We start from the raw sequence: 25,946 nt of genomic DNA, 5'->3' as shown, positions 1-25,946 counted from the left end.
CTCCCCCCACTCTTCAGTTTGTTCTTTCTTGCAGTTCTTTCATCCCATCCAACCTTGAACTGAGTCATATCTGACACTTTTAATATGTAGAGGGAGCGAGAACCGAGAAAATAATGGGGAGAGAGTGAAGAACGAAGTGAGGGAGGGAGATGAAGTGAGCGAGAAGCAGAAATGATTTAAATCCCACCCACTGCCCTTCCCCCCTCCTCCCCTGCAGCATCCCTCCCTCCTCTGTGTGTATGTGTCTGTTTGTCAGTGTGTGTATTGTGGGTTCACAGTGGTTTAGAAATGGCAGTAAGATAGAGGGAGTGTTGGATGCTTGTTTTTGTCCAACCACCAAGCTGCATTTCTGTGAGCGTACACACGTCAGTCGTGTAGGTCAATGGGGTGGATCGCTGTGTTTTTGCATGTAACACCAGAGATGGACTGCTTATCATCACCAGGGTTTTCTCTCCTTCCTCACACACACACACACACCAGTGCTACCTCTCTCGTTTACCTCCTCCTTCTCTCTCTTCATCTTTAATCGTTGGATGATTCGCCACCACCTGGATAGCGGTGAAGCACAACGCTATTTTTGGCGCCATTTTCTTTGCTTCGTCTGTTGGCTGGGCTACAGACACCAGTTCTTTTTTTTTTTGTTTTGTAGTAGCAACTCTGAGGCTTTGAATCAATGAAGGGCAGCTAGTGGCTTAACCATTTTTTATTTTTTATTTTTTTCCTCTCCTTTGGGCTTCTTTTTCATCTGTGCAAAGTCAAGTCTTTTTCCAAATCATTTTTGAAATCTTCTTCTTGTCTTATCTCCATGTGACTTACATAAAGATGCAAGGCACAACTTCCAGCAGCAGCAGCAGCCGCTAAGTATCTCTTCTTGTTGGAAAATATGGAATTACACAACTTAAGAGAGAAGTAGGTCTTCAGTTTGAAGCAACTGTCGTCCATCCACCAATTATTCTACAAAAATATTTTGGGTCCTTTATATGTACTGCAATAGATTTCTTGAAATAGGTGGTGACAATAACCTGGTCAGACAGGCAATTTTGGGAATTTGAATGACAAGGAGAAACAACTGGGACACAATTCTGTGCAACTCAGGATTGTATGAGTCCAAAGAATTGGAGGAAGGGTTGAAGGTCAAAGTTTTACACATCCAGACTACAAACCACAGTCTCAACAAACACCGGAGTACAAACAAGACAATGTTATGGTCTCCCAGACTGTCGTTGTCCAACTTCCACGTGAAGCTGACGGCCAAAGGACTTTTCCGGAATCTTCAGCTTCTGCCTGGATGCAGGAAGAACACTGTGGTCTTCCAAGCAGGTCTGAATGCTCTCATTCAACCATCTGGCTTTTCATCACATCAACACATTCATCTTCCCACTTTTCCACTGACACAAGCTTCAGGCAAACATCACTATTGTGTGTCTTCAACTATCTGGGACCCCGTTCTCAGTAGCGGCTGTTTTGACAGAAAATAGTATTAGTTTTACATCAGCATATCTGTCTTCCCACCATGTGCTTGAAGTGCTAAAATCCCTCCATGCAGGTCTGATACCAGTATCCCCTGTAGATGCGAGTAGGTGGGGCATTAGTGGGATGCTGCCACACCCTAGCAAAAGAGCTAATTGTGTTTATGACTATTCATACATTCCGTTGTAGTTGTCCTTCCACTGATTGCAAAAGTCACCTAGCCCAGATTGGTGCTCTGGACCAGATCTGGGCTCTAGCTGTTTGGGTTTTGTGAATAGATTTTTAAAATCAGTTCTTGAAGCTAATGTGGCATCACCCAAAAATGCCTTCATGTACCTTGTGCTTCTTTGCCTTAACACAAAAAGATGTATTTTATATTTTTCCATCCCTCTTGAAAAATGTCCTCTTTCCACATTGTCTCGAAAGAGGTTGCCTTTGAGTACAGTTTCTTGGCTATTAGTTGTATAAGCCTGGCTCCAGATCAGCCTCAAAGGCCACTTCACCCTCTCAAGCTTCCTCCCCCTCTTCCCCCTGTTTTCTCGCATGCTGTTGGCAGCCATTGTTGCTTCTGTCTCTCCTCCAACATGGGGGCTATCAGCCCTGTGAATTCTGGCTACCACAGTGGTCATGGATGTATAGGGTAACAATAGGCCCGTCAGTTGTGTGCACACACGCCTGTGCCTGTGTACGGGGGCTTTCTGCAAGAGTGCCTCAGCGGCAATGATGAGTAGCTGTGGCGGTGGGCTCCTTTTTAGCCATGATACCCAGGCCTTGAGGGGCATCTATCACGTGACATAAACACATACACAAACCAGAAATTGCCAGTCTAGCTTTTACTTATGCAGCCATTCTATTTCTAAAAGGCTTTTCTTTTGAGAAACATGGCAGAGAGTCCATGTTCAGTTTAATGGGTTTCGTTTTGTAGTGCATTAGGCACCAGTGTATTCTGCCGTGGTCCCCTGAACATGTGAACTCTGATGCATAGTGCTGTGTGAAAGAGAACCTCAGGGAGACAGAACACTGTCATTGTGAAAACCCTTTCATTGGGTTTAGCCTGCGAGCTAACAAGACACAGAATCTTGGGATTAAAATGGGTTTGAATGAACCTCAATTCTGTTGTGTCGTCTAAGCTGAAATCAAAATAAGGCAGTGAACCAGAGCAGAATCTGTAAACGCATCAGAAAAAGCTGCATGGTTGCATGTAGCACGTTCGAGAGGGTAAAGTCAAAAATATGAGCCACTGCCAGGCCCATTTTGGACAAAAACATTGTTTAGTGTATGAAACTGATTCAAACTGGATTATCCAACGCCATCATGTGGTTTGCTTTATTTACAAGGAACAAAGAGCTACAGTAACATCAGTTATCTGTGATTTGACTTCAAAATCTTCATTATGCTTTTTTGCTTTTGTATCTGCCAGTATTATTAGGCCACTGGACTTCTTGTGGATTTCTTTCACAAGTCTTGGCTAAATTACAAATTATTTAATCTTTGACAAATTGTCTTGATCCGTTTAAACTTTTAAATTCTCTGCATGTTTTTTTTATGTTCAGCAGCAAGTCATCTACAAAGCAGCTCATGTTCTGTGACCAGTATTTAGCTAATATCAGCACGTTTTTCCCTGTTCTTCACTACATATCCAGCCCGCTGGATCTGCTCCTCTCTGAGCTGTACTGTTACTGCCAGTCCATCTGAGCTCATCAGCACGTGTTTGGCTGCAGTCTGTTTTTTTTAAGTCTGAGCTCCACAGACCCACTTCCCTGCTGCTGCCTGCCATCGCACTGAAATGTAGGTTAGAGCAGGCTTTAGTCACTGTGTGCGTGTCCACACACTCAACAGACTCCACGCACGCACCACAGTGGTTCAGCTGAGGCTGGCCAATCGTGCAAGCTTTAATCTGATGGGGAGGCTGCAGTTTTTTTCCTGATGTGGTGGCAGATGAGGGTATTAGAGGCTAGATCTGCTGGACTGGAACATTCCCCCCAGGCTCAGCAGAGATGTACGGTAGATTTGGGATGTAGTATTCTTAATTTTGGGTAGAGATGTTCTCTAGAGATGGAAATCAGGGACAGTCATGTGCAGTTTGTTTTTCCACATCTGGCTCTGATTTGTAAAACCTTATTTGAAATGAGTCACAGTTGTTTTATAGTGTCTGTTTGTGCCAACAACTGCTTCATGTTTCACTGAAAACCAGCCAGTGGCCAAAGTAGTTAAAATTATCTGTATGTCACAGCAGTTTAACTCCTTCGTTACTGAGAAGCTGGGGATAATCTTTATATTGAGTATTTCAATATTAGTCTGGTCCTGTTTTTTTTTTTTTGTTTTGACTCTTGCCATGCCACTGTTACATTTAGCTCATGCTGATAAACAACCTGTGCCCTTTGTTGTAGTTTAGAATCTTTAATTGAATGTCAGACAATGCAGTGTGACCCATTCATAAGGCCATATAAAGCCACTGGCTATGCTTCAGATTTCTTTTTTATTTTTTCTTTCATTTGAATAGTGTGGCCAAAACATTTGAAACACCTCTTCATACAATGCACCACGATACGACTTCACTACCCACTTTGACCTCAATAATAAACACATAGTAGAGTTATAACCTTTCTGGCAGTTTTCACCTAAAAACTGAGAAATTATAACCTTGTAAAAGTAGAATTCATGGCAGAGACACTGTATTGGATTGCATTAAACTGCATAAATGGTCACAATGTTATGCCTGATTGCTGTATATTTCTGTTTCTTTCTGTTACATTGCTGAAGCAATACAATGTATAATTTTATGTTTGCTAAAGCTAAGCTTGCTCCCTCCAAGCTATGTTTGAAAAATTACTGTGACTTGACTACATGACTAGTGGTCTGACACATCCTGTTGAAGTATCAGTTGTGCATCAGCAGGTTCTTGCATTGCATTCAAGATAAGATTCAGGTTTAAAGTTTGCTATACACCTGTGTGAAGCAGTTAACATCTCCAGCTTCCATCAGTACTTACGTGCAGACACATCATATAAGGAAAATGGCCTCTAAAGTGCGGTACATTACTGCTGTGTTTAGTTTACCTAAGACATGTGTGTCACAGTCAGTAAAAACATAAGGCTACCCTTTCCTTTTTCAGTGTTCTTATTAAACAGGTGGTGAAAATGACTAACTGGTTGTTGCTAGGTTACAGGATGCTCTAGTTTGCGGTTTACTAGATAGTAGAAATGCGAACACTGGCATGCTTTGCACATTTGTTTCCATGGTGACATGTGGAATTGCAATCTCTAATCCATAGACAGTATACACTATATAAAAGTTTCCCATCCTGCAGTCAGCTTGGTTTTTTGTGTGTCAGGAAATGGCTTATAGTGATACCGAACTTTCAATAGTATGTGTAGTTACATTAATATGAGTAGAATTTTCCTTGTTGAGGGTTTAGATGTAAAACTCCCATTTACAGTTGGCCTGGATTGATGAGCTGGGAAATACACTGCCGACCTAGTGGACAACCTTCTCTATCTTCTGAGGAAATCCACCTCACAATTGATGCTAAGGTCTTTGTACTGGGATACTTGTGGGATAATTTGTGTCTGTTTTTGTATGAACCCAGCCACTAGAGGGCATGATGTTTTATCAATACAGTCTCTGAAAAAAGGCGAAGCCAGTAAAAGAACAGGCAAGTCCAGTCTAATATCTAAAACTAACTTTTCTTAATCAAACATCAGCTGAAATCTAACTTTTTATAAAGAAGGATGTGAATACAGTAAATTAAAGAGACTACAGGCACTAACACTGTGGTGTGTGTGTGTGGCAGGCTGTCCCTGTTTTTCCAGCTATGCGAGTGCCCTTTGTCATGCAAACACATATGCAGAGTAATGTAGCTGTAATCTGTCTCTGATTTACATTTGGCAAACAGTTCACTGTTGTCCCCGTCTGCCGCATCTGTTTTAGAGGATTTGTTTGAGTCTATGCTAATGAGGGGGAATCTAAATGAGCTTCTTATGTCTCTTAAAATCCTGGTTGTCTTTTAGGGAGGCTGTGATCTGTTAATGATTTGTGTTGATTTCAGCCTGTTGGTCTACTCAAAGGGAGGAGTTTTGGTCGCATCTTCATCATGTAACCCGTGAACACCACTCACTGAAGGTGCTCATAGAGGAAGCTCTGTCAGCTTTTTTCAGTGAAGACATACAGTGCATACAGTTGATCATAATACCACTATTAAGACACTGTAAATGTGTGTTACAGTAGTAGTTAGAACTAGACATACATCTCCCCCTTCACCTAACCTTTTGTATTATTGTGTTCCCCAGCTCCAACCCCTTACAACTTCATCCTTACCTACTAACTGATGTTAAATATATAGCAGACTATCCTAGAGGGTGATTGTGAGACTAGTACAAATAAGATGGCTGACAGTGTACACAGACAGATAAGTGGTACTTAGGAAACACGCAGTATATGATCATGAAAATGTGGGGAAAAAAAGGTAAATCTCTCTTGATCTGTGATTAATAAATATTTGGATTTTCTTACCACTGAGGCAGCAAACGGATGAAAACAAAGCCAATATTAATCATGCATCCTTCCAATAACCCATGTTTTCCTATGTAATCACGGTTATGTCGGTCATCTTACTGTGTACTGAAGATTCTCATGACACAGCAGGAACCGTCTGCAGTGCTGTAGTGACATGATGCATGCTAACTGTCTGGTTTCTCCCTCAGTGTGGGCTCAGCAGCTCTGCATGACTGCTTGGCAGATTCCAGGTACAACCCATCAGCAGCAGCACACACACTTCAACAAAATGAGATGTGTTGACTCTTATTGGCAGCTACCTGAAATTTACAAAAGATAATTAAAAATTTTATATCATTATTATTGTTGAAATAAACCCCTAAGCTGCCAGTCAGCCTTACAAATGTAGAAACGAAATTGAAGTTATTTATTATTTAGCACTTAAATAAAGAAAAACAAACCTAAATATAACTGTATATTATACAGAGTATGCTTGTGTCCATTATCAGCATCATTTATATGTTTACTTTTAATGATTGTTTAATTATTGATAGTTTTGTTGATTAAAACAAGGACTTTACTGGTGTCAGTGCTCATTCAGAACCCATTTTTAACTATCAGCAATACATGTCATGCAGACACACTGTGTGGACGTCTGAAGTCACCTGCTATTATGGTCCATGTAGCTGAAGCAATACAAAATGCGAAAACACCTGGGTGAAGGTGGAACATATTTTAAAGGGTATTGTGGTTAAAAAAAAAAAAGTCACACGTACCAAGTCACATCACTGTGTTCATCACTCTGAAAAAGCAGTCACAGTGACACAGGATGACAGCTCAACAGGTGGGAAGAGGCTTCTCCACGAAATGATATTGCTGAAAGTTGATCAAACAGCTTTTATTACTGTATCCATCCATAATGTTTTCTATATTGTCTACATCCATCTGAGCTAAGCTAGGCATTGCCATATATCTATTGTCTATCTAATGGTCACTTGCCTGTGTTTTGTTAGTTGCTAATGAAGAGAGACCGAAAACATAGGGAGAGAGAGAGGACAGGACATGCGACAAAGATCTCCAGCTAGGCAACAGAAATTGCAGTTTTTTGGCATAAAATAGCTACTCCTTTCCCAGTGGACTACTTGTAATATAGTGTGTTTTGTGTTTTAAGCAATTTAAAGTGTGTACTTCTTACTTCAAGTAAAGAATTTGAGGTTTTGTGGCTGTGGCTCACTTGGTTCTGTCATCTATGAACCCCAGGCATAGTAGTACAGTGTTGAAATGTTATGGGACAAGATAGTGAACTTTTGGTTGTGTGTATTCCTTTCACTGAAGTCACTCTGGATAAAATTGGAGTATTCTTTTAGGCAACTATACTGGCACTTTTATTTAAGTATTATGTTTGTGTACTCCCACCACCTCTGCCCCATCCTTGATGCTTTTGGGCTGCTTTTTGATTTTGGCCACTCACACACAGCAAATGTCTTGACTCCTGCTTTTCCTTTAGTGTTGGTCTCTAAGATAACAACAGGTACTGCAGAGCGTTGAGGGTGTTTACTCTTGTTGATAGCTACTGCTAAGGATGAGTCTAAGTAAGACTGAGTTGGTGCTTTGCAGCTTTTAATTCCACTGTTGCTCAAATGTCAACGTGTGCTAATAATTCCCTCTTCCTCTAATTGCTCTCACATTGATGCACATCAGCAGTCCAAGTCATTTTAATCAAGTTCTTGTTCCTCACCCACATTCTGTGAAAACAACTCTGCTTGCTCAAACACTGGAATAGTCAGAGCTGCGTGTTTCAGCTTGGTGGTTACCAGTAGGTGGCAGTATCTTTAAGGAAGTCATTACTATGCTCAGCCTTAGTGAGCACCAGCAGGCTTTAATAATTTAGACCTTTAATTTACAATTTGGATCAAGTTTCAAATGGGTGCAGAATTTCTATTACACGGAATACAGTCCACATGTGGGTGTAATGGTTTGAATTTGCAGGTGTAGGAAAAATTTATTCAATGTTACATGTTTTAAAATGCACACCCCTAAACTCATTAAGGATAAAACATGAAGATTGTTCTCTCTGTGTACATCTTAAAACTGGCATTGAGGTCTGACAAATAAATTACTTTCAGCTAATTAATTCTGGTTGTCAAATAAATTAAATAAAACAATACTCATTAGTGTCTGCACGTAAAAACAACCTCCTTGTTCAGAACATCCAGGTAATACCACCGCACTTCTAAATTATAAGAAGATTCTTTGTATGTTGTACAGTCAATGAGCAATTCTGGATGCTCTGGAACCACTGACCACCAATACATAGATGGAAAGATGGGGGTTGTTTGTAAAAGTGTGTGTGTGTGTGTGGAGATTCTTGTGCGTAACAAGATGGATTAGATAAAAGAAATGGAAGACAGAGCAGAGTAGGAGAAATAAGAGATGTGTGTTGGTCGCTCTCTGTAATTGCTTTGTCTCTGGTAATGCACTCCTTAATGCAGCCAGGACCTACTGTAACACACACACACACACACACGTGCGCGTGCAAAGGCCATCATTACCATTCAATCCCATGATGCATCTGCCTCAGCCTGGAACAGTCAGCAGGGCGTTTTCTCATTTACCAGATGAGAGCGAATGTATGAGACGTGTATGTGTTTGTGTGTGTGTGTGTGCAGTGTTCTTATGTTTGGATGTTGTTGTGGTTAAAACCCCAGACTTGCGGACACACTGTCTATGTATGTGTGTTTGTTCATAGTCTGTCTTCTGTTTTTATTTGCTATTCACAGGATGTAGTTTTACCCTGTTATTTGCACTTGTTAATGGGCTGAGTTTGTGTTGGGGAAGGGGGGCAGTGAGTGGACATCATGTTGAATGTTGCCACACACACTTTAAGAGGTTGTCGTTGTCATGCAGTGGACAAAAACAAGCCCCGGGAGGCTCCAGGAAGACACGCCAGCAGCAGCTCCTATGCAGCGGTACCTGCAAGAGGAATAGACCAAACCCAGCAGCAACCTCCACCTGACCTGGTACATGCTCTTCTTTTATCAGTTTTGAACTTTTAAGATGTAAAGTCAGTTCAGTCATTGACTATAAACAGGATGCCATTACTGAGCAGCTTCACATGATAAAAGAAAGCATTGGGTATAGTGTTTGGGAGGGATGTTTAACAAACCTCTTTCTCTGTTTTCTCCCTTCATCTGTTTTCTCACTTTGCTCACGCGAAATATTTCACAAGTTTAATAGATTTTAAAGTTCAGGGTAATTATCCATCAATAAGTAACATTTACATGTATTGATTTAAATGGTGCCATTATGTAACGCTTTTCTACCTATTGCTGCTCAAAGCGCTTTACACTGCTTCTCATTCACCCATTTGCACACACTCTCACAACGATGGGGAAGCTGCTATGCAGCTGGCCAACACTCACCAGGAGCAACTAAATTGGGGTCAGTGTCTTGCTCAAGGACACTTCAACATGTGACCAGAGGAGCCAGCGATCGAACCAGCAACTGGGGGGATTGGTGGACAACCGCTCTACCTCCTGCACCAGAGCTGCCCCACAATCAAATATTTAAAAACTTGCTTTAAAACTATATGATCTATTATGTTTAAGTTATGAGAATGTAGCTCAATATTTAAGTTTCACATTAACATTTACATTTAGTCCTTTAGCAAACGCTTTTATCCAAAGCGACTTACAAGTGAGGTACAAGGCAGCAAAAATCTAAGTCAAGTTTCAAATGTCTTTTAAAAGTGTCTATATTGAATAAGTGTTTTTTTCTTTTTGCCAGGTAGCAGATGTGGTAAATCTTAATACCCCTGTGGCACCGGGTTCTCCAGTGCTTGTCAAAGAAAACTCCACCACTGGATCGGGCACAGCTGGAGCCTCTGGTCATGGGTTCAAAGCAAGAACCAGTTCACGATCCAGCCCCAAAGCTGGATCCCACATACATGGTGCATGTAGAGCTGGTGGATCCGGACCAGTTGTTGTGGATGGGACAGTCACGGCTAAGCAGAACCAGAGCAAGGAGCAGGCAGAGAAGAAGAACCAGGCAATCAATCAGCTGAGGAAGCTGCTCATCCAGGGTAACAGGAGAGTGGAAGCTCTGGCTACAGTCATCCAACATCTCTTTACTGAGGTGATTGACTCATTTTCATCTTTACCCAGTGTGTAGGTCACTTCTCCTGCTGTGGAGGAAAAGCTTCAATGCCCTATTTACTGTTTTATAACCCAGATTAAAAGATGAAATATTGTTAGTAATAATAATTAGTTTCAGAGAGGACATTTGCACAGTATATGTGTTGACAGTACAAACTGTCTTGTTTCTTGTTTAGTTGTTAGACCTTGTGAATGTCATGTTTGCACCCTGTGTTGTGCCTACTATTAGCCAGTGAAGGTTCCCCCAACAGTAATTTTACCGTTTCTGAAAAATAGGGTGTATTTCATTTAATGTGGATGGGTCCCTCACTTTTGCTATAGCACCGTGTGACTTTTGAGTCATGGTGGATGTGTTTGTACCTGTTTGTGTCCTTACCCTCTGGCATATCTGAGCAGAGCACCTACAGCCTATAATTAGGGCATCAGTCATATAGTTGTGATTTTGCTGTGCTGCTATTAACGGTGCAGGATGGTGTGCTTGTAGAGGAGTGGGGTAATGGCTGTTTTTAGCTGGAAGCATTGAGGCAGCAGGGAGAGGCCTGTCCACACCCAGCTGCCATTAGCAACAACACATGATGCCACAGAAATATCCTGCTGCTGTGTTGACGTGTTGATGATGGATTTGTGTTTGTGAGTGTGAGAGGGAGAGAGAGAGTGTGTGTCATGTATAATAGCTGTGTGATTGTGATTTGCTGATCCCACAATAAATTCCTTTTGTATGCAAATAAGTGCTCGAAGGTGTGTGTGCCAGTACATCACATCTTGAGAGGTTTCCTTCACATACTGTCTCTGTGACTTCAGTCGAGCTTATTTTTTATTTTTTTTTTTTTTAATAAAGCATTCCCTTGGATATGTCCTCATTAAAGTGGATTGAACCATAGAAAATCTCACTAGAAGACTAATAAAATGTGCCTTTTTAGGACAATGCATAGTATTGCCTAGGGAGGTAAATTAGTTCATAGTGTAAAGGCCTTGTTCTTCAAAGGTTTAAAGGTGATGACAGTTACCAGGATGTGTCAATCATTGAGTTACGACATGGATCGGCTGCTCAGTAAATATTTGCTGTCTGATTAGTGGAGCTGGTGGCTTGCTTAGGAAAATTAATGCACACAAACAGACAATAATTGGAGTCTTTTTTTATTTTTATTTATTTTATTTTATTTTTTTGGATGAGCCACAATCACCATTATTCTGCTGGGCACAACTTACTCCATGTGCAAAACCATTCATCAGACCTTGTGTATGTTTAAGCCCATGTTTGTATATGAACTCTTGTTTTGCCACTTTGAATTCTGACTGACCTTTCTATGAGACTCTCTGGCTAGGTGTGTGTGTGTGTGTGTGTTGGAGCCTGACGCATATGCAGGGTAAAATTAATGCCTTTACAGGCTTGTTTTCATACATTTTACTCAATCAGCTGAAGTTGCTGTAAGATTGTGTATTTTTCATATCTTGACCTGATTTATCAAATAAATATGTAGCTGCTTTTCAGTTGAAGTATGAATCACTTCTGCCGGTCAGCCTCACCTTTTTGTGTACCTCCCAAATACCTAGCCCAAATGTAAAATATAGGTTTTTCATATATTTATCTAAAAGCTGGTCGAATTTGGTACATATGACACACACAATGACCCATTTGACCATAACCCTATACTATACTAACACACTTTCACATAACCCTAAGCTAAACCTAATATACCCTAACCTTAAATAGATTAATCGCTTTAAAATTCAGTTATTTACATGACAAATCCTCAAAGGTTAATGAGACTTTGGTCTCCACCATGTGACAAAATCGTGTGTACACACACACACACACAAACACATGCACACATTGACATAAAGCAATGCTAATACTCGCCCTAAGTCAATCCTATCCATAGCCCTAAACCCTGGTCTTATTTTTAAACACTTGAACTTTCAGCAAGCCGAAATGTTTCCACAGCGATGAATTAAAGTAAAATTTGTCCACACAACCATACATACAGACGTACATATGCATAAATACATTATGTCATACATAAGGGGGGCAATTACTTATAACAGATGATATAACAGGTCTTACTTGTTAAATCATTTATATATAATTTATTTACTGTAGTCTTGCTTTCAATGTAATGAAAATATCTACTGTATGACCTTGCATATACTTGTGTAGACAAGGACACACAGTTTTCAGTGAGAGTGTGTGTGTGTGTGAGAGAGACACAGAGGACAGCTGTTATCTGCCTGCATGCTTCATTTAGGAAAAGTAGCTCATTATCTTCAGAATTAAGTGTTATCAGCATACAACCCTGCACACACTCAGTGTAAAAGTGTGATTGTGTGTGTCAACTCCAGTGAATATTGCATAACCCATGGCATTAGCTTTTCAAACTTATTGATGACAAGAAAAGCCTGGTGGAGAGTGGAGGTGAAGAGGGGGTGTGATGGATAGGGCAGAGGGAGATGTGGAGGAATGCAGCAGCTGCAGTTCAGGCCCTGGAGCTCTTTAATTTGTGTATCTGAGATAACGTGTGTGTTTTTATCTAAAGCCAAATACCAGTGTTATCTAATCTGTCCTACACACTTGAAAGGTGACTGGCCAATATAAACGGAACACTTTGTGCAGAGCTACTTTCCCCTGAGGGTGGGCTGCGAGTGGGGGTGGGGTCGGTGTTTGGTGTAGTTGAATGGGGGTGGTGCTTTACTCTACTCTTAAAACCCACACTGGTAGTTTTTCCAGTACAACTTCTTTTTTGCACTTTGTGGGTGTTTTATGTTGGCATGTATACTGTACAGCAAGAGGGAGTGTAATTTAGCAGCTTGTACATGCAGTTAATATTTGTAGATATCTTTTGGTTAGGATGTCTCTACTTGTTACACTTAGTAGCTGCATTTCATAAAAAAATAGATATTCTGTAAATGGAGTTAAAAATTATAAATCATCATACAGAGTGCTGGCTGGTTTTTCTCCAGCAAGAAAACAGAGGGGTTTCAAATTGTGCTCTTGCCTTAAATGATGTTTGTTCTTGTTAAAAAATAAAATAGCCCTGTAAAGTTTCTCTAAGATAACAGACTTTAGATCAAGTCAAAGATCTAAAGTTTTGTCAATAAACGACAGGGGCAAAAGGAGGTAAGAGTAAAGATAGGAAGTAAGGAAAGTGGTGCAGAAATAACTTGCATTCCTCCATCACAGAGCATTCAGACAAGAGGAGGAGAACCAGATGCAAGTAGGAGGGAGGACAGGGAGCTCTGTGGTGAACAGGTAGAAAGTGGGAGGAGTGAAAATGGCAGAGTGAGCAGTTGGTAACACAGAGAGAGAGAGAGGGGGGGAGAGCACGAGTGTCTGTGTTATCCACTGTTGATAGAAGGAGGACTGAAGAAACGAGAGAGGAGCAGTTTTATTATGTGTGTATAAGTGTGTCTTAGTTTACGGAGACATGGGCTCCTCGGCCAGCAAAGCCCGTGCAAAGCCCAGGAAGGGCCCCCCTCATCGTCACAAGAAGAAACGCAAGGTGTGTGTACATGAACATTGGTTTATGTTTAATCGTGTGCCACTGTTCTTTCTCTTTTCGGACGTTGATCTTTCAGGCAGAGCTGTAGTGACCTTTCAAAATATGAGAAGTTGGGGATAAGTAAGGAGTTGTTTTCCACCTTGTGTAACGCATTTATTGTAATAGCTGCTGGGTTTCATTCCAAACTGAAAAAGACAATGTGACAGTGAACTCTTCCCTCTCAGGCCTTCTTATGACCATCATCTTCTCTCTTGTTTACCCAGTAATCTGACAGTGCTTTTCTGCTAGACACATTAAGGTTATGTGCTTGTTGCTCTCCTTCCCCACACATTATTGTCTTTATCTGCTGTTTCACTTAACTGACTCCTCAGAGAGCAGATGGCCTTTATGGGTGTGTGTGTGTGTGTGTGTATGTAGGTGTGTGAGAGAACGAATGTCTTGCATTTTTATTGTAAGTTCCACTTCCCCAGCTGTTAAGTTGTTTTTATTTTATGTGTGTGTTCGTGTGTGTGTTTGCTAGAATGAGTAATCGTCATAGTAATTGATTGAAATGGGACTACAGAATGACAATGTTCTGTTTTCAAAGCTAGATGTGCTCTTTACTAAGATTATCTACAGTGCGTTCGTCCACTTGTTGACACGTGTGTGTGTGTGTGTGTGTGTTAGTGACATGAATGGAAATGAATGGGCTTTCCTTGATGCCTGTCTCTCTTCTTCATATAAATACATGAGGCAGTTCTTAATCTAACTTTGCGTCTTATCCTGCGGGGCAGGGAGTTGGTATTTCCGGTTGTCCTTTCAGAATATTATTTGTTCATCTGTAGCTGGAGTTTTAAAACTTTATTTGCTCAGGGAGATATTTTTGAATGTTTTTCCTGCTCATTTAAAGCTACACAAGATCAGATGTTTGCAGCCATATTGTTTAGAAGATTATCCTATGACAAGATATTTATATAATATTTACATTCTGGTTTTATTGTGGTGTTAAAATATTGGAAAAATTGTCTCTTACTCACTGCATGTCCAGCTCATGCTGTTTGCCTTTTTGTACCAGTCAATCAGTCTGTCATCATATCTAAGTGTAAGTGGATTCTCTTATTCTCCTGTGTGCAGCGTGAGGAGACCCTGAAGCAGAAAAAGGAGCTGTCACTGGAACTGGAAAACCTACGTGCTGAACTGGGTAAGAGATCTTCTAGAAAATGATTTTTCTACTCATACACACACCCACACTAAAGGTTATCAAGGAAAAGTCAACTGCCATTCAAAACTCAGTGTTGCAGTTGTAATTCTTGTGCCGCTGCTTTCATTCTCAAGAAAGGCCTAGAGCAAGAGAAGCCTCAACAAAGGCCAAAACCTGTCTGTCATCTTTGCGGTGCACCTGTGTGCAGATAAGTTGGTGTGTACATAAGGACTCACATGTTTTATTTTCACATCATTAGTTTAGTTACTGTAAGTAACAACAAAAGAATGGGCAGGCGACAGTAGTGTCTGCATTTAACAACATTCCTGCAACCAGCACTGGCCGCTGGAATGAAATCGGGGGATTTAAAGCACAGACACAAATACAGTAAATGATTATATTGTCAGCCATGGCATTCTCTTCATTCTACAGTCAACCACTGCCCTTCAGAAACACCTCAAGTAAAAATCATTATAAAGTTTATCAGCAGATGAGTAATACTAGAAGATAAATCATGCAAATACACAGTATCTCTAAGCTGTGCCAGGGAGTTTTCAGACAACAACTAGGAAACTTCCGGTTCACTTCATGTGTGTCATGGGTGAGCTACTTAGTAGTTCTGTAGCATTTGGTAAATGACCATTTAACAAAGCATTGATGGTTTAAAGCAATTACAATTGAAATTCTATATATAGATAAAACTTATTTTATACATGACATACACACACACACGGATATTGAAAATAACCATGCCTGTAATTTAAGTACATTCAAGTAGGACACACACACAAACATTTGCTGTAAATAGCATCTTAAATTTGGCTGCCATACTACACTCTGAAACTGCTTGTGAATTTCAGATGCTCAGGCTCCACATGCAGTACACACACACAGACACACAGAGCTCATCTATAAAAGACCCCCCCCCCCCCCAGCGTTCATCGTGTTGAGCAGGAGTGGCTATAATCTTTACTCTTAGAGCGTATTTGACCTTTGGCTCATTTCTTTGCACACAGAGCCAAGGAATTTTAGCAATGTACATATAGCAGTCACCCCATATATGCACACACAGCTGTCTATTAAACCTCACATCAGAATAAATGGGAACAACCTGTCCCGGGGTCACTGGGTATTTTTTGGTAGGTTTAATAGTTTTCTATGTAAATGCTGCATCTGTTTTGACCTAGTTACAGAATTATTGCAGCCCATCCAAGTCCAATCCTCATTTACCCTAATGTGCTTTGTCTCAACCTGATAGTTGTGCAGCACAGCATTCTCCTTAACAGCAGCTCTACAGGGCAGCATTCTGCTGCAATGAAAAAAGATAAGTGTGTGAATGTGAAAACCTATTTGTACGAACAGAAGAGTGACTCTGAATTCAGACACTAATGTTACTCAAAAAAAAATCAGCAAACTTTGACTACTTGACCTGGTGCTTCTGGTTTTTTAGCCAATACTGAGCAGTAGCAGGTCTTTACAGCTGTCATTAAGGAAGGTAGAGCGGGTGTCCACCAATCCCGCAATTGTTGGTTCAATCCCCGGCTCCTCCGGTCACATGTGGAAGTGTCCTTGAGCGAAACGCTGCTCCATCATCGGTGTGTGTGTATGAATGGGTGAATAAAAAGCAGTGTAAAGCCCTTTGAGTGCAAATAGGTAGAAAAGCGCTATATGAGTGCAGACCATTTACCATTAGTGATCATGAATTCTCATCTGGGCATATATTACAAAAGAGCCCACTATGCTGTCCCCGATGTGAAGCAAGTGCCCTCAATTGTGCAACATTGTTCACTGCTGACAACAGTTGACCTGAAATGCTGATTTGGCTGTCATACTATATGCACTATATTGCCAAAAGTATTCGCTCACCAATCCAAATAAATGAATTCAGGTGCACAAAGCAAGTGGATGAGTGAGTTTGGTGTGGAAGAACCTGACTGGCCTGCACAGAGTCCTGACCTCAACCCGATAGAAAACCTTTGGGATGAATTAGAGCGAAGACTGCGAGCACTGTGTATTATGTATTTCATAAACACACTCCTAAACCTCGTGGAAAACCTTCCCAGAAGAGCTTAAGCTGTTATAGCTGCAAAGGGTGGGCTGAACTATTTATGAACCATTAGATTGCATTCGACTGTACAGGTATAGCTAGTATTGTGGCCAATCATTGTGTAAAGAAACGCGCGCGCACACAGTTGTTAAGCACACGTGTCAAAGCTGCTCTCAGCTGTTGTTAGCTTTGTGCTTCTATCACCACGATGACAGATGCACACATATAGAGCTCCATTCAGAGCGAAACGGCAACTGCTCCAGCTGTTACAGTTGTTACAGTTGTTACCATAGTCGTGTATGATGTCTTCTATTATTATTCTTATTGTAGTTGTTGTTTTATTTTATTTGTTTTTAAAATTATTATTATTATCGTTGTTGTTGTTATATTATATTATTATAATTATTATCATATTATTATTATATTATTAGTAGAGTTGTTCAGGGTGGATTTTGGTCAGATAAACTCTTCAAGCATCTGTCTGGTTTGGCTGCTTCATGCTAACATTTTACTGAGTGCAGGGAAAACCACATTCCGCAAAAACAGTGAGAGGCTCAGGTTGTCTAGGTGCTCCATATTCTTCTATCTGGGTGTTTTCCCAAATATTTCGCACTCGAAACAAGCAGAGGGAAGCTTGCGTGTGCTTGCGAGAGTTTGGATTAGTCATCAAAAGCATGCAGCAGGACGCATTCTTCTAAAGTGACTTGCACACATTTCAGGGTTGGATCACATTTGTACCGTAAAAGTAATTAAACTGGAATGTGGCTGTCAGGGAAGGGATTGCTGAGGAAATACGTGTACACACACACACACACACACACACAAATCTGTTACTTATTATATGCCTAGATGCCAAGTGTTTGAGACAAGTCCAATCTCGGTACAATCTAAACCGTCATAATGTGACATGATAGTTTTATTGCTGTGTTTAACAGGAAAGAGGAGAATGGTCTTAAGATTAAGTCAGTGATGACTGACTCCACATCTGGCCTCCTCTCCACATCTAGGATCCCTGAGGTTATATGTTTTTTAATAGACGGCTGATTCCTAACTTGTTCCGTACATTTGGACCAGGAGGATACTTGGAACCCATGTGTGCATACTGTATCTGTTTTTTTCTTGCTTTTTTGTTTTTGCTTTAAAAAGTTTCACTAAATTTGATCTTATGCTCTTTGTTTACATTCTTAAATAATGAAGGTTTGACAATGTAGCAGGAAGTTGACATGTTATCAGGACAGAATTCCAATCTAACACTTTCTCTTGCTCCTCTTGTCTCTCTTTTAAGTCTCATCATCACAGTGCTATGAGCGACTGCAGAAGGAGAAGGAAGAAGTGCGCGTCAGCTTCAGTGAGGCTTTAAGGAGGCTGGAGGAGCAGCACAAGGAGGAGCTGGTACAGCTGGAGCACAGGTGTGGCATCCACCTCCACTGATATGATCACAGACTGTACAATCATCCTTACATAGTTGGGATTTTTATGATATGATAGTTTGCACAGATTCAGCTATTTCTTGAATATGTTTTGTGGTGTTTTTAATCATATGTTTCTCTGTGTTAGACTGAGAAGTTTCTACCAAACAGAGTGGGACAAAGTCCACCAGACTTACCAGGAGGAGGCTGACAAATGTCGCATGTTGATGGAACAGCAGGTCAGAGCATGCACACTCATGTGCACACACACAAACAAACTTACACTGTCCCTACCATGATACCTAATAATTCTAACTTTAAACCTAAAAAAAGGTCTTAACGGTCAAACTGCCCTTGTGAGGACTGTCAACACTCTGTTAGTAATGAAATATTAACACAGTTAAAACAGGGCAGGTGATAAAGATGGATCTCACACACAAAATGCAACAGGACATGGTGTCTTTGAAAAATTGATGTAGTAATTTACTGCTGCACAGCTTTCATAGGGAGGCAATCTGTAATTGCCATTGTGTTAGAAGCAGTTTAGTGATTTTCTGATCAGCTCTCTGAATCTAAATGTTATTATCTGAGACAATCGAGAGAAACTGCCAGAGATGCCACACATCCTTCTTCCCTTAGACTGACCTCTAATTGGTCCTCAGCAATCGGTGCTTTACATCTGACATGATGGAAGCTCACGAAGATCTCCGGTTCTGGGGAGGATTTTCCTGGCTCATGCACAAATATAAACACTCTGATTGGATTTAGCACATGGTCCATACTGTAGCTGCTCAGAAGGAACTTGTTAATTATTGGGGAGGTGCAGCAGGACACAAAGGAGTTTTTCCTCACCACTGTGACCCAGGGCTTGCTCCAGGGGGACTAGTTCGGTTCTCTCTATACATCATTATAGTCTATAATGAGAGCGATGACTTTGTTGTGAATTGGCGCTATATAAATAAAGTTGAATTGAGTTGAAAATTGAATTGAACCATAGTTACATGTGCAGTGTGTTTAATTGCAGTTAAATATATTGCAAAATGAAGAGGCTCAGCAGTTACATGGGTACATCCAGCACGAGGTCTGGGCCATTTTTGAAAACTGATAATACAGTGTCTTTAGAAAATGTTTATTAGGCTTCGTTTTAACTATGTGCTGTAACAATATATATACATACTTATACAGCCACAAGGAACCCTTCACTTCTATTAATAAATTGTACTTTATGCTCTGAGTCTGTAAATAAAAAAGGCTGTTACTGTATAAGATAGACATGTACATAATATTTATGGCTTTGGTAACTTTATCCAAGTCCAAGCCCAGTTTTCATACTATATATGAGACTGAGAGGAGGTGGAAGTATTTTCTAACATCAGACCTTCAAGTTGACATAGTTGTTTTTGTCTTCACGAAGGTTTCACCTGAGCTGAACTTCATTCAATGTTTCTCTCAATAAACAAATGTAGACTGTACTGTAGCTCGACTTTTTTTGGCTTTCTCAAATACTAGCTGGGACCACCAACAGAATCAATACACGATTATGGTATTAGTTTTTAGTTTAGTTACTGTAGGCTATGAACATTTTAATCTGTTAATTATAAATAATTGATTGTTGTTTTTTTATTATTATTATTTTATATTTAAAGTCAACATACAAATCATTGTATCTTTGTACAATTTACAGTCAGCCCTCTAAAATATGATGACCGTTGTCCTTCGTAATCGCCTACACATGTCATTTTTCCTTCATATCCTAGATAAATAAGTAATATATACATACCTAGGAGTTTTCCATGTGATAAATAAACTGGAAGACAGCCTTTGCTGAATAATTTGCTTCTCCTACCAGTCTACCATTGAGAGTTTTACACATTTGAATTCCTCCTTGTTTGTTCCATGTATTCACCCAGAAACACATCTGCTTTTCAAATTGGTTCAGGCCTCTTTTTTTACATAAAGTTTTCTTATGGATTAAAATGACTCTTGAAATTTATTTTATATATTTTGGGTAGCAATTTTTCTTACTGGCTTTATGTCTGAGCAATTTTAAAGTTATTATTGTGATTTGAGAAACGGATTGGTTTGAGTGTTCCCGATAAGAATACAGTATATAATGATAATTCCTACAGCTCTCTACTGAAAACTTTAAACATTTACATCAATTTCCACAAACATCTCCTCAATAGGTCATTTATAGAACAATAATTAAACAATAATTTCATGCAGTTTTACTTCTACACTGCTCGTGTTCCCACAGCTCATTGTAACAGTTGTCATCATCCCTGATGACATGTAAATAAAGTTAAAGAGTGTCAGGAAGCACAGTGTCTCACTGTGAGACATCGGATTTCTAACACTAACTCTGATGTACAAATGTACGTACAAGTAGTGAAAGCTCACTCGTAATTATACTGTGCTCTGGTGCCTTCAGACCTTTCTAGCTAAATGACATATCTACACATTAACATATTAATAATTAGAATCTTATATATATTATTCTGGATAATGAGTTATTCTACTTTTGGCCTATTTTTCTACATTTGTAAAGAATATTTCCTGTACATATGACATGCTGCACTAGAAGCTCAAACTACGAACCTGTACGCGGAGTGGTTTGCAGCAGACCTCCGTATCTGGTGCTTTCTTTGTGTACTTTACTGATTGTGTCTGCATCCTCCAGGTGGAGGAGCTGAGGAGCCGGCAGGAAGCTGAGAGGAAGAACCAGGAAGTGAGTCACAGCCAGAAGATTGAGTCTCTTAAACAGGAGTATGAGGCCTCTATACAGGGTGTGTGCAGGACTGCTTTTAATTCTCTTATCAGATGAACACTGTCATCAACAGACCTCTGCATTTTAAACTGAATGAGCACTTTCACCATTAGTCATCACTTTATGGGATTTTTCTTGCTTGCTTTGTTTGTATATATGTTTGTGTACTTTTAGAGCTGAAGCTGATCCATCAGACAGACAGAGAGAACCTGGAGAAAACACTGAAGGAGACTGAAACTTCTCTCTCTGTGAGTCATTCACGTGTTAGTATTTACTTTACACTAAGCCAAATCTTTGAGCTGTCAATTGTAAAGGATTTCTTAGTTAACTATACTATGGAACTATAAACATACCGTCTGTGATAGCAAGAGCAAGTATTAACATTATGTGTAAAAGGCTTGTTTGTATCCATGGATATTTCCAGTGCAGGCTGCTTAGAGGGTTAGTGTTTTGCTCATTTAACAGCTGATAAAGACATTTTAGGGAGATTCTTTTTGGTTTGGTTGGAGAAAAAGTTGCCTTGCTAACCACAACGATTTCATCTGTAATTAGGACTCAAGGAAAAAGGTTTAAATTCTCCAAATTCCTTTGGAGACGTAGAGATGATTTATCATAGAAGAACTGATAGGAAGTGTGTGCTGCCTGCCAGACTCCACACATAACATTGGATGAGTTCAGTTGTAAATTTGAAAGCAAATCTTTCACACAATGTAGCCAAGCACACACCGAATGGAAATTATTTCTAGAAGATGGCCTGCCTGTTTCTCCCTTCTGTTGTTTTTTGCAGTTTGTTTGTTCACTAATATCTGTTTTCTCCCTCTGACCAGGAGAGAATATCTGAGCTGTCAGAAGAGAAAGAGGCGCTGAATGAGAAGCTGCAGGCAGAAGAGGAAAGGAGGAAGAGGATACTCTCAGACAAAAATCTGGTAAATTCCAAACTATATAGTGAAGATTGTTAGAGATGCAGTTAGTGCACAAGACAAAACTCATTGTTGAGATGATTAAGCTGGGCCATTACCTGCTTTCATGTTCACACACCAAGTGCAACCCCAATTCCTAAAATGTTGGGAAGTTGTGAAAACATAAATAAGAATAGAATGCGATGAGTTGCAAATCTCATCAAACCATATTTTATTCACAATAGAATGTAAATAACATATCAGATGTTGAAACTGAGAAGTTTTACCATTTCATGGAAAATATTAGCTAATTTTAAGTAAAGTCCATACAAGGTGTACAAGATGGTTAGTCCCTCCATCCATTTTGAATTTGATGGCAGCAACACATCTCGGAAATGCAAGTGCAAGAAAGAGCAGAAAGGGTTTTTATTTAAAATAGATTTGCTAGGGTGCTGAACTGCAATAGACATTTGGTGCATCATAACTATAATTCAGCAACAAAGGCCCATGACTGTTGAACAGCTGGAATCCTGCATCAGACAAGAGTAAGACAACGTTCTTTTTTTTCGTCTCCTCACTTATCAGATATTTATAGAGAGCTGTTAAAAGAAGAGGGGATGCTACACAATGGTAAACATTACAGTTCCAAGTTTTTGACATGTGTTGCTGCCATCAAATTCAAAATGAGCTAATATTTTCCATGAAATTGTAAAATGTCGGTTTCAACACCTGATATGTTGTTTATGTTCTATTGTGAATAAAATATGGGTTGGTGAGATTTTAGATTATTGCATTCTGTTTTTGTTTAGGCTTTAAACATTGTCCCAATTTTTTGGGAACTGTGGTTGTAGTTACGTACAACAAACAGTCAGCATCATGTAGTTGAAGCTCAGTGTGGGTCTGAACAACACACATTCTTATGCCCACTAGTGTTCAACTCCCTAAAATGTCAGAACTATAATTACAACTACAGATATTATTCACTCAGAAAAAAGCTTTGTTTCCGCTTTCTTGTAGTCTGAGCTGCCACAGTAACCCACACAGGATTAAGTAGCTTAATTGTTATTTGTGTTTGTGCAGAAGGACTCCCACACACTGTACCTGGAGCAGGAGCTGGAGAGTCTGAAGGTGGTGCTTGAAATTAAGACAAACCAGCTGCACCAAAAGGAGAAGAAGCTCATGGAGATGGATAAACTGGTAAGCCACAATTATTCACTCTCACATACATTAAATCCATATATGAAATTTTCAAACATACATTCATCTGAACCTCTTTTGTGCTCATACACCCCCAATTGTACCATCAATCCAACTGTGTGTTTCACAGGTGGAGACTAATGTAAAACTGGAGGAATGTCTGAAGAAGGTCCAGCAGGAGAATGAGGACTACAAGGCCAGAATGGATAAACATGCTGCTCTCTCAAAGTACATACTCCTACTCTGTGTGTGTGTGTGTGGGAGTGAGGTGTGATGATGACTCATCTCTCTGCAGAGGCATAGGCAGCAGGATTTTTCTGTCTCTTGTCTTTCCCTGCTGCACTACCTCTATCTAGTGATTCTATCGGCTTCATCCGATCTTTGACACAAGACTTTTACTGGTTAATTAATCTGGCCTGGAACACCAGGCTAATTAGGCTATTAGAAACAGACCTGTTTATACATTATCACACAATTCACACTGCATATCAGGACAGAAACCAAGACATGAAGACTGTTATCAAGGAGAGATTATATATTTCGTCTTTATTAAATGTATAAATCTTTTGCGGAATACGTTTTCACTTTTCACACATTATTGGATCATTCAGTGTAGACTGTTGGCAAAAGGCCATTTTTATAATCGGTAAATCTAAAACACAATAAAACTGTAAAAAGTCACTCACTTTACAGGGAATCCATCAGTCTGACTTTCATGTGGGTTTATGTCAGTACTGACTTCTCTCACATTTTCCTTTCCTCATAATAGTCTATAGGATACTGTAGGCCTACATGCAATATCAACATTAACTTTGACACTGATAATAAGTTTACATGAATGAATGTATATGGTTCTGTAATTAGTCTGTCATGTGTCCAATAAGAATTAGTTAAGTGCTTCTTTTTTGGGGGAGAGGTTAACATATGGATGGCTCAGCTCTTCTTATTTGAGAATTCGTCCTTGACAGTGCAACATCACAGAGTAATAATCCACACACACTTTGCTCTCTTCCTTCTGTTTTTCTCTGTGTCATAGCCACAGTTTTTTTTACAGCTCTCTTTCTCCCCCTGCAGGCAGCTGTCCAGTGAGCAAGCCAAACTCCAGCAGACACTGCAGAAAGAGTCCAAGGTCAATAAGCGCCTGTCTATGGAGAATGAGGAGCTGCTGTGGAAGCTGCACAATGGCGACCTCATAGCGAGTCCCCGTCGCCTCTCCCCCACCTCACCCTTCACCTCTCCAAGGAACTCTGCCTCCTTCCCCACAGCTGCACCGTTATCGCCCAGATAACCACGCAGCGAACATTAATCCCCGTCCTTTCCCCCTGACCTCCTGATTCTGCTTGTCCTTTTTTAAATTCTTGCAAGGATGGAAGCTGTTCCACATCTACAGAAAGACTGATTCACAGCAATCTTACTGGATATGGATCAGAAGATTAACTCGTAAGTTTGGAATTAAAGACGCTTGTTTTAAAGGGCGCAAAGAAAATGCAGTGGCACCAATGCACTTAAGTCTGAGCGTGGGACTGCTCTCTCTACCAAACACCTGGTGGTCCAACAAACCTTTCTTCCTTTTCTGAAGAAAACAAAGGAAATGGCAAACCTCAGGGTCTGTACATAGCTTCTCGATCTCATTAGGACTCCCTTTACCCTTTTGTTTTAAGTTGCACATTTTAAATTTAGATCATCCTGTTCTCTAAAGAGATGGATGAGGGGGGGAAAAGTCAAATGTTTAGTCTGTGTAAGCTTGTGGAAATAGGCTCATGGTGTTAGAACATGAGGTTGTATTTTGCTCTGCTGCACCTGCCACATCTTTAGCAAAGCAGAGATTGTGTGGCAGCTCTTAAATGACGGGTATTTGTTGGTGGATATGAATGGACGGTTTTGCCTTTTACCTTAATTTAAATAGTTTGTGTTTTTTTTTTTTTTCCCAAAGAGCGAAGCTCAATCACTAATTTGCTTCGGAACTCTAGAAGAAGTGGTGTCATATACTCATCCCATATTTTTTTCCTAAGAAACTGACACTGTCTTATAAACCTGAACTTTTGATCAAGTGAATATCTGTTCCTCAATGTAAGCTCCTCACAACCTCTACCTTAATATACTATGTGGAATGTAATCACCCTAGGATGTTAAATCTGAGCAGGCCAGTCTCATTTTCTCTCACAAAAAACACACACTTGCGCGCACACACACACACACACACACACACTATCAAATATGTAGTTTACCAAAGGCCAGAACAGTGTTTATCCCCCTTCCTATATATGTTTTCCCTTAAATTCCTCAGTGACAAGAGGAAACAACTTTTCAACATCCCTCACAACTACTTTGTTCCCACACAGAAACAAGGCAAAGCTGAGCTGTTGAATGATAAGTTCAAATTTCTTTGCTTTGGCTCATATATAAAATCACCACACAGACCTAATCTGTCCTTAACTAACAGACACTGGCCTCTGTTTTTGTGAATCCAAAAACAAATCTCTCTGTCTGTTCTTCTACCCTCAGATGTACCCAAAATGCCTCAGTGTACAATGTTCTTTTATTTGGACACAAAATAAATACTGTATGACATAAAGCAGGATGTTTTTATTTCATATTTTAAATTAAATAGTACGTTTTTGAAACAGTCGAACAGCAAGAAGATATGGAAGTCTTAGGCAAGATGTTTGCACCAGGTAAGTGTTTTGTGCTTCAGCTCCAGGGAGGAGAGACAATGCTGGTTCCGTACTTGCTTTCACGTTTGAGCCATGATGATCACTAACACCTGGGAATGTGGTGATGATGACGACGACGACCACAGATTGATGGAGTCTCACAGCACATCGCCTTCAC

The 25,946-nt window shown here is 40.1% G+C and overlaps 1 protein-coding gene across 4 annotated transcripts in view; it reads left to right on the top strand.

Moving 5' to 3' along the window:
- Positions 1 to 25,689, top strand: part of LOC137124050 (microtubule-associated tumor suppressor 1 homolog) — a 66,600-nt gene extending 40,911 nt beyond the window's left edge. For 3 of the 4 annotated variants that reach the window (XM_067498662.1, XM_067498661.1, XM_067498663.1), the window contains 12 exons: positions 6,174 to 6,215; positions 8,872 to 8,984; positions 9,751 to 10,098; positions 14,729 to 14,795; positions 18,128 to 18,251; positions 18,400 to 18,490; positions 20,932 to 21,037; positions 21,193 to 21,266; positions 21,846 to 21,944; positions 22,998 to 23,114; positions 23,245 to 23,342; positions 24,189 to 25,689. In XM_067498662.1, the coding sequence (XP_067354763.1) occupies positions 6,174 to 6,215; positions 8,872 to 8,984; positions 9,751 to 10,098; positions 14,729 to 14,795; positions 18,128 to 18,251; positions 18,400 to 18,490; positions 20,932 to 21,037; positions 21,193 to 21,266; positions 21,846 to 21,944; positions 22,998 to 23,114; positions 23,245 to 23,342; positions 24,189 to 24,402 (1,493 nt within the window). In that variant the 3' untranslated portion in view covers positions 24,403 to 25,689. The remainder of the gene's footprint in view (positions 1 to 6,173; positions 6,216 to 8,871; positions 8,985 to 9,750; positions 10,099 to 14,728; positions 14,796 to 18,127; positions 18,252 to 18,399; positions 18,491 to 20,931; positions 21,038 to 21,192; positions 21,267 to 21,845; positions 21,945 to 22,997; positions 23,115 to 23,244; positions 23,343 to 24,188) is intronic. The other variant, XM_067498664.1, reaches the window with a different exon arrangement.
- Positions 25,690 to 25,946: the final 257 nt, after the last annotated feature.

This window comes from Channa argus, chromosome 3 (assembly GCF_033026475.1).
Source record: "Channa argus isolate prfri chromosome 3, Channa argus male v1.0, whole genome shotgun sequence".
Lineage (NCBI taxonomy): Eukaryota > Metazoa > Chordata > Actinopteri > Anabantiformes > Channidae > Channa > Channa argus.
Note: the sequence above shows the minus strand (reverse complement) of the source record. Positions and strands in the feature narration are given on the sequence as shown.